Source organism: Castor canadensis, chromosome 2, assembly GCF_047511655.1.
Source record: "Castor canadensis chromosome 2, mCasCan1.hap1v2, whole genome shotgun sequence".
Classification (NCBI taxonomy): Eukaryota; Metazoa; Chordata; class Mammalia; order Rodentia; family Castoridae; genus Castor; species Castor canadensis.
Genome location: NC_133387.1, coordinates 142,056,382 through 142,065,341, shown reverse-complemented (window position 1 = coordinate 142,065,341; position 8,960 = coordinate 142,056,382). Strand labels below are relative to the sequence as shown.

Genomic DNA, 8,960 nt, shown 5'->3' with positions numbered 1-8,960 from the left:
GTCCCGAGTTGGAAACCCCGCTTGGCCTTTCACGGCGTACGTAAAGTCACGCACCGTCCCTGAGCCTCAGTTTCCCCCCCGGGTGAAATGGACACAAGCCTCCTCCCGGCTTCTCCGGGGTGGAGTGCGGGCGCCGCGTTGGGGACGGGTGCCAGGGCCGGGGACCGGGAGGGAGGGGGACAGGGCCGGGCCGCAGCCCCGCAGCCATCACGTCACCGCGGAGGGCGGGGCGCGGGCGGCGCTCAGGGTCACGGCCACCCCAGCTGCGCCCGGCCGCCCGCGCCGCGCGCTCACCGCACGCGCTCTGCGCTTCCCTCCCCGCGGCGCCCCGCGCGAAGATGGCCACGGACGGGCTGCACGAGAACGAGACGCTGGCGTCGCTGAAGAGCGAGGCCGAGAGCCTCAAGGGCAAGCTGGAGGAGGAGCGGGCCAAGCTGCACGACGTGGAGCGTGAGTGCGCGCGGCCGGGGACGCCGGGGGTCGGGGGGCTCGGGGCGCGGGCCAGGCCCAGGCGGGCAGCGGGGACCCCGGCGCCGGAGCTTCGCGGGCGCGTCCCCGTGGTCACCTGCCTGGAGGGTGCAGACCGCCCTCGGCGGGGTGGGGGAGGGCGGCCAGCCCGAGTGGGCGCGGCCGGGACACTCCGCGGTGTGCTGGTCGTCGCAGTGGGTCGCTCCTCGGCTCTGCGGCTACCAGCAGGGAGACTCTGATCTCAAAGCTCGGTTTTTCCCCCATCTCCTCGCTCCGCTTGGGGACAGGGAGCCGGGTGGGGGAAGGGAAGCAGAGGGCCTGGCAAATGCTGCAGTTTCTTTGGGTTCAGGCTGTTTGAGCTCCTGGGTAGATGCTGTGATCGGCGCGAAAGGGCCCTAGCGGTGTCAGATACTCGTCAACACGGGCCAGCACCATAATTCAGAACCCTCTCTGACGATGATGAGGGAGCAGTGACGTGGCCAGGTTCGTTGGCCCTTGGCAAGATCAGCTTTCCCCCTTCTCTTAACTGCGTGCTTTTCTCCAGAGCGTGCCCTCTCCCCTTTGGAGAGCAAGGGCAACCCAGGGTGCCCTCTGCACACCTATGCGTCTGGCTTTGCTATTATCCTGGTTGTTCCACCCTTTCAGTTTCATTTGGAATTAAAATGGGGTTCATGCAAGGGCCCTTGGCCTTTGATTTCTTTAAAAGTCACTTGCTGGAGGTGCACGACCTGAATATGGAATGTGCCGTGCTTTCCCAGTAGGAAACTCTGCAGGAGCTTGTGCTAGACCTAGAGATGTGTCCAGCTATTATTAACCCTGCACCCCAATAACACAGCTAAGAAAACTGGGACTTAGTTTTCTTTCTGTATTTAAATTTTTTGTGGTGGTAGTGGTGGTGGTATTGGCATTTAAACTCAGCACTTCACGCTTGCTAGGCAGATGCTCTACCACCTGAGCCACTCCACCAATCCTGAGAATTAGGTTACTTGCACAACAAGAGCAAGGGTAGGGCCCAGTGTGGTGGGACATGCCTGTAATCCCAGCTATACAGGAGTTATAGATAGGAGGATCACAGTCCAAGGCCTGCCCTGGCAGAAAACCTGAGACCCTATTTGAAAAATAAAGCAAAAAAGGCTGGTGGCATGGCTCAGCACAAAGCCCTGAATTTAAACTTTAGTAGAGCCAAAAAAACCAAAAACACAAGGGTAGGTAGGTAATTGTCAGCCTTGGTGCATTTGGTCAATGCTCCTTCAGGAACTCCGGCCCTCCGCCTTCCCCTGCCTTTGAATGCCAGCATTCGCCCCACGACTGTGACATGATTGCCATAGCTCCAAGTATCACTTCTGTATCCAAGGCAGGAGGAAGGGGGAATGTGGACACCAGTCTCTGTTTGCTCCTTCTTGTCAGGAAAGCCAAAGTTTTCCCAGAAACTCTCTGCAAGTGAGACTGGCAGAGGGAAAGCCAGGCTGGACACATGTCACCCACCAAACACAATAGGGTCGGTTTGGTCAGGGACAGAGTGGGGATGGGCATTGCGAGGTGTGGCACAGGCGGCCCCATCTCCCTTTGCCAGTCCACACACCCTGCAGATGATAATGGTGGTACTGCAAATGTGGCATTTGTGCCTCTGAAGTGGGTCATCTGACTTCTCCATTTGACAGATAAAGAAACTGAGGCTCAGACAGGCTGAAGGCCTTGCTGAAAGACCCCTGCTAATAGAGAGCAGGGCGGGGACTCCAGGCAGGCCGTGTCAGACCTTTTGTCACTGCCCTTTCAGCTTTATGCACAGGGGTTGTCTGGAGACATTTTCAGCCTTTTTTGGGAAATTTGTAAATTGCCGCCATGTCAAGAACACTGCTGTGGAAGGTTCAGTCCCCACCAACAGTCAGGAGATTATTCCCTGCAGCCACAGACCTCCTTTCTTCCACCACCTTGCAGAACCCTGTTCCCATGAAACTCTTGTCACCCACTGTCCTCCCAATGTGTCATTTCCGGTCCTCCCAGCTAGGTATCTTTGTTTCTTTTTTATTTATTTTTCGGGTTTTTTTTATGGGGGGGTGTACCCAGGCTTGAATGCAGGGCCTCATGCCTGCCAAGCAGGTGGTCTACCACTTGAGCCACTCTACCAGCCTTTTTTTGCTTTTAGTTATTTTTCAAGTAGGGTGTCTTAAACATTTTGCCTGGGCTGACTGTTTCAAACCATGATCATCCTAATCTCCATTTCCTGAGTAGCTGGGATTACATACATGAGCTACCATAGTGGGCTAGACTTAGGTATTTCTTAGGACTATGGATGGGTCTTCCTTTTGATCCTAACCCCCCCTCACCCAGGGTTGGTCCTCATGACACAAGCCCCTCACTCCAGCACAGCCCCCAACTGCACAAATGCCTAGCATTTTGTCACCTCTCAGAATTGCTTCTCCTCCTCCTCCTGAGTTCTCATTGCTCTCACCACAGCCTCCGCAGGGATCCTCTCGGACCCTTGGCTCTCCTCTCTGTCAGTCTCTCAGCCCATCCTTTCTTTTGTTCAGTGTTAACTCTTTGACATCATTTAAGGAGCAATGTCACCAAGTCACCTGACTCTCTGGACCTCCTGTCTCTTTATCAGAGCTGCCTGGCAACACCTCAGCCCTGGATGAACCCACTGTCCCCTCTCTCCTTCCTCATCTCCCGAACACCAGATGATGTAGGACAGAGGGCGCCAGGAGGTGTTTTGTCACCATTATTCCTCCCAGGGTCACTAAGTCACCTGGGCTGCCAGAGCTCTCCACCAGGACAAGTTCTGACTTCCTGCACCTGCATAGGGCTCTGCACCACTCTCACTTCCTCCTCCATGGAGAATGGAAGGTAGTAAGCCAGCCCCTCACACCCAACTTCCGAACTTTCCTCACACCTGTCCCCACCCCCCCCCAGCCCACCAGGCTTACTTAGGGCCCCCACTGCCGCCTTTCACCTTTGCATCATTCCTTCTCTCTCCGTCTTTCTGGTAACGGTCACACGTGCCCACAGTTTCATTTCTTCCTCACATTTTGAAGCCCATGATGTCTCAGGCTCTGTCATCAGCCCTCAGGGGCCATGCAGCGAACAAACCACACGGTGCCCCCCCACCCCCCGTGGAGCTTCGGCCCAGATGTGGGGACAGATGAGCAATAGGCTAGATGACAGTGCTGGAGAGAAAAGAGGGGGAGTGGAAATGAGGTGTGGGGGTGCAGAAGAAAGCTTCAGAGAAGGTGGGGGGAGGCTCCTGGAGAGGGGCCTTTGAAACAAGAATCCTTACCTGAAATAGGGAAGGTCAAGCAAGATGACTGCCAGAGGGCAGTGTTCTCAGGACAAGGAACAGCAGTGCCAAGCTGAGGCGAGGAGGGAATTTAACAAGGCTGAGGAAGAGCTAGGAGGGAGTGCGTGGAACAGAGGAGTTGGAGATAAGGGCACAGGTGGAGAGGCCACAGTGAGGACCTGGGCTTTTAGCCTGAGTCAGGAAGCCATCGGAGGGTTTTGAGAAAGGCCCAGCTAATTTTAGCAGGACCATTGTGCCCGCTGCATTCTGTGGGGGAGCAGACTTAGGAGGGAAGTGAGGTGTGAGCTGTGAGTGACCTGGGATGTAGGATGCTCACCAGATCCCTTCCGAAGCCTGCACTGTGCACAACCCCACGTGCACACCAGCTGAAGCTGCAGGTAGGAGAGGGAGCGGTGGTGGCAAAGCCTGTCTTCGTCCTGGTTTGCCCTGCAGCTGTTCTCACAGCACCCCAGGCTCCCTGTCTCCTTCCTACCGAATGTGTGTGCATCCCAGCACTCAGGTGGGGAAGGAGGGGACGGTGCCTGTGAACTTCAGTTGTGAGCGTGATGTGACCTCCCTTGCAGGGTATCAAGCTATTGTGTTTTATTTTGCCCTGTGAAAGTGACAGCCCCGCATTGGGTGTCACCTGGAAGGTGTTTGGAAGACAGGAGATTCCTGATAGGAGAAGGGAACTCTCAAATTTCCAGGCTTATCTGGGACTCGCCCCCAGGCATTTGGAATAACAATGGAATGAATTTTGAAGTAATCCAAGAAGGAGGCACACAAGGTAGTAGGCCAGCAGAGATTTCTTTAATCTAGGAAGACAAAGTGGGGTGCCAAGAAAGAGGAGACTAAGCTGGCAGAACCTTCTGACAGGCAGTCAGAAAGTGGGAGCAGAGGACCCGGTGAGGGTCTTCATCTCTGGGTATTTTTGTCTCCTAATGGGCTGGGAGTTTCCAGTTGAGAGCTGGTCACCTGGATGGGTGCTCAGCAACTTCCCAGTTACCTTGTTTTGGTACTGTCTGTCACTCAATCATGGAAAGAAGAGTCTGGGTTGGCCTTACAATCAAGGGGTCTGTGGCATGGATGTCTGTTCTGTGGTTCTTTTTAGGCATCCTTCCCAGACACAGATTTACAAAAGCCAGGCATTTTCTGTTCCTGGACCTAAGTACTCCTCTGGGGCAGTGGGTCTCAGTTAACATCCAACAGAGAAGGAAGGACGATGGAAGGAAGGCAGGCCTGTACATTCTTGAACAGTTGATTCGATTTCTCGTTGTGCTAGTGATTTTTTTCAGCCTTATTTCCTGGTTCGGTCTCAACTCTTTTTTTTTTTTTTTTCATTTTTCTTTTATTATTCATATGTGCATACAAGGCTTGGGTCATTTCTCCCCCCTGCCCCCACCCCCTCCCTTACCACCCACTCTGCCCCCTCCCGCTCCCCCCCCAATACCCAGCAGAAACTATTTTGCCCTTATTTCTATTTTGTTGTAGAGAGAGTATAAGCAATAATAGGAAGGAACAAGGGGTTTTGCTGGTTGAGATAAGGATAGCTATACAGGGCATTGACTCACATTGATTTCCTGTGCGTGGGTGTTACCTTCTAGGTTAATTCTTTTTGATCTAACCTTTTCTCTAGTACCTGTTCCTCTTTTCCTATTGGCCTCAGTTGCTTTTAAGGTATCTGCTTTAGTTTCTCTGCGTTAAGGGCAACAAATGCTAGCTAGTTTTTTAGGTGTCTTACCTATCCTCACCCCTCCCTTGTGTGCTCTCGCTTTTATCATGTGCTCATAGTCCAATCCCCTTGTTGTGTTTGCCCTTGATCTAATGTCCACATATGAGGGAGTCGGTCTCAACTCTTGAACCTGGCTTCATTTTTATATATTTTCTAATTTCCCTGTCACCCTATCCTGGCTCTACTGCCTCAGAGAATGGACAGACAGCTTGCTCAGGATCATGCAGCTATTGAGAGTAGGGGCCACGGTCAGTTTGCAAATTAGGCTGCCTTTGCTGGGTCAGGGAGAGAAGGTTCTGTCGAGCTGGGGAGGAGCATAAACTGAGTCTGGTTCACTCCTCAAAGCAGAGATCGGTGTCTCTTTATCTAACACAGTGACCAGCATATGGATCTGTTCCAGACACACACATACCAGAGAGGCCCTATTTCTTCCCCAGTTGAGATGACCAGCCTCTGTCTGCTTCATGATGACCCAAGCAGACATTTTCATTATAGAGCCCGAGGACATTGTGCCTTGAATTGAGAACGTGAAGCCAGACATGCGAGATTTAGGGTATGTGATTCAGTTAGGGTGTGTTATCCTAACTGAACACCAGAGGACCCTGGTGTTACTAGATTCAGTGCACTAAGTTAGGACCAGAAGGTTCTTGGTCTCGTTGGAGAAAGAATTGAAGGATGGACACAGAGGAGACTTAAGTAGGAACAGGTTTGTTAATACAAAGTAAAGGGGAAAAATACCCTCAAATGGGAGAGTAGTCAAGCCTAGGAAGGAGCAGTTGCTCTGGAGATCTCCAGACTTCAAATTTTTATTGGAATCTGCAGACACAGGGGCAGTCAGCCCTGGAAAACTAGGTTAGTGTATCACTAACTTCTGGAGATTGACTTATACGTTATCAACAACTTTCCTGTGTCAGAGTTTTTCGCCTTGGATGCTCAGACCAAGACTGTCATTTCTGCCAGCTGCAGGGGCTGCAGGTCTGCAAGACCCTGCCACATGTCACAGGTCATGTGCTAATGTCAGCAGGTCAGACTGTGGCCATCACTCAGTCATCAGGTTTCCTGACTCCTGTATCCGTGGTTTATTGCTCAGGATAATGGGTTAGATATGGGTACATTTTTGCAATTTGGCCCTGTAGCCCTTTTTAGGCCATAAGCTAAAATGACCACCTCATCCCAGTTTTCATGGGACTGTTGGGTTTAAAATACCCTTTGGTCTTAAGCATACAGGATGGTTGGTCACCCTGCTATTAGCTCAGACTTGCCCAGATTCTCACCTTTAAAAAAGTCAGTATCGTAAACAGGGGGAGAAAAAGAACATTTCCTTCCTCCAGACCCTCCGTTCTGCAACTCTCATCCCTTCAACACTCAGACCGCACCCGTGCTGCTGTACCCCATCCCCAAGTCGACCCCTGGCCAGCATGTACTCCACGTGGTTTATGTGGCTGGTCCCTCTGCTCCCAGGGCCCTGCCTCTCCACCCTCCCCCAGAGTTTCTGCTTCTCCTGGACGTCTCCCTTGTCTGCTCATCTTCTACCATAGGTGAGTGTTCCTTCCCTTGATTTTAAAGCACTTGGCTTTTGTGTTCATTTCCTGTTTATACCACGATGGACAAATTCCCACAAATGTAATGGCTTGTCCAGTTTTGGCAGTCAGAAACCTAAAGTGGGTCAGCAGGTCTGAAGGCTGTAGGGGAGAATCCGTGCCTTACTTACTGTTCCCAGTGTCCAGAGGCTGCCCACATTCCTTGGCTCGTGGCCCACATCTCTTCTGACGCTGACCCTGCTGCCTTCCTCTTAAAGGACCCTGGGGCTTGCACTGGGGCCATCTGGTGATCCAGTATCATCTTCTCCAGATCCTAACGCAGTCACATCTACAGAGCCCCTTTGCCTTGTAAGGTAGCATATTCGCAGGCTCCAAGGATTAGGATGTGGATGTGTTTGGGAGCCATTATTTATCATGTCCCTCAGCTCTTGGATCTGGAGGGGTCACCTGTTTGCGCCTCAGTCTCCAGGTACAAAGATTTTTCTTCTTATGTCAACCACCCCATCCCTTCACTGAGACCCAGAGAGGCCTGGAGGCTATGCCTGTCCTCTAATAGCAGAAGATTCAGGCTCCCACTGCAGCATTCCCCACCTCCACACCCCCTACCCCATGCTTGCCCTGCTCTTAGGCTCTTAGAAAGCTGAGATTTGCACTAAAAAAAAAAAAGAAGAAACTGGGGTGGGAGGCCAGTGCCTATCATCCCGGCTACCTGAAAGGCACAGGTGGTAGGATCGCAGTGTGAGCCAGCCTGGGCAAAATCCTGCAAGACTCTAGCTGAAAAATAACTAAAATAAAAAGGGCTGTGGGTGTGGCTCAAGTGGTAGAGCACCTGCCTCACCAGCACAGAGTCCTGAGGATCATCAAAACACAAAGAAACAAGACAAGCAAAGGGCAGACATGCCACGCTCTCCGTGGTGTACACAGAGGTGTGTACAGGCACTAAGTGTGAGCACGCACAAAGAACGTGTGCTCTCGACAGGGCGTGGGAATGGAGATGCTTTTTGTTTGATCCCCGTCTGTACCCTTAATGCTTTATAATAAAAAAGGAGGCAGCGAGTGCTGGAATGGATCAAGAAAAAAAAAAAAGGAGAGAGGAGGAAACAGTTGGACTTTACAGAGAATTAAACCGAGGGATGACCTAGAAAACCGGCTGACAGCAGACAGAGCAGGAAGACAGGCTGTTCACCCCCTGCCAATGGGTATGGCAGCCTCTCGGGCTGTGTGGGAGCCTCATCTAGTTTCCAGCTCATTTGATTCTAATTTTGTAAAAGAACAAAGCAACTCCACACAAATTTATATAATTTCTCTTAGTACAGATCCAGACAAAGTCTGGGCGAATCATAGAATTTTTCGTTTTTGACTTTGCTGTCTGTTCTAAATGTAATTTTGTGAAAGGGTTTATCAAGTACTTGATAGCCTCAGCCTTAAACTAACCTGAATTAATGGTGTCAGGAAAAATCTAGGCAAAACCACGCTTCTAGATTAGCCTGAAGCAGGGATGTCCATTAACTTTCCATGTACTAAGAAAATACCTTCGGCATACCAAGGCTCACAGGAGTTGATTCCCTGCAGACTTCTGCCTACTCCTCTGCCTTCCTGCTGGGCCTTTCCCTCCCTCTCCCCTTCCTTTCGCTGGGCAGTTGTAACTACCCCTGAGCTAGCCAGTGCACATAAATCAGTGCTCACTCTGGAACATTTGCAAATGTTGGAGAAAATAAGCCCTCATAACCCTACCACTGGAAGTGGCCTCTTTTAATAGTTTGATATTTTCCATGACTTACGCTGTTTGCTTATGTTTATATTTACAAACATACTTGAGACTGGCTTTAAAGTTTGAGCCTAGTTTTACAGTTAACCCAGTAAATTGAACAGCTCCCGCCGTCATTTACGTTTCTCTTCAGTGGGATGGTAGTAGTGTCCTGTCTTAAAGATGGCACCACAA

At 51.4% G+C, this 8,960-nt stretch overlaps 1 protein-coding gene across 2 annotated transcripts in view; it reads left to right on the top strand.

Moving 5' to 3' along the window:
• The first annotated feature begins 248 nt into the window (after positions 1-248).
• The window catches only part of Gnb5 (G protein subunit beta 5), a 39,350-nt gene continuing 30,638 nt past the window's right edge, over positions 249-8,960 (top strand). Inside the window, exon 1 of one of the 2 annotated variants that reach the window (XM_074065959.1) lies at positions 249-450. In XM_074065959.1, the coding sequence (XP_073922060.1) occupies positions 339-450 (112 nt within the window). In that variant the 5' untranslated portion in view covers positions 249-338. The remainder of the gene's footprint in view (positions 451-8,960) is intronic. The other variant, XM_074065960.1, reaches the window with a different exon arrangement.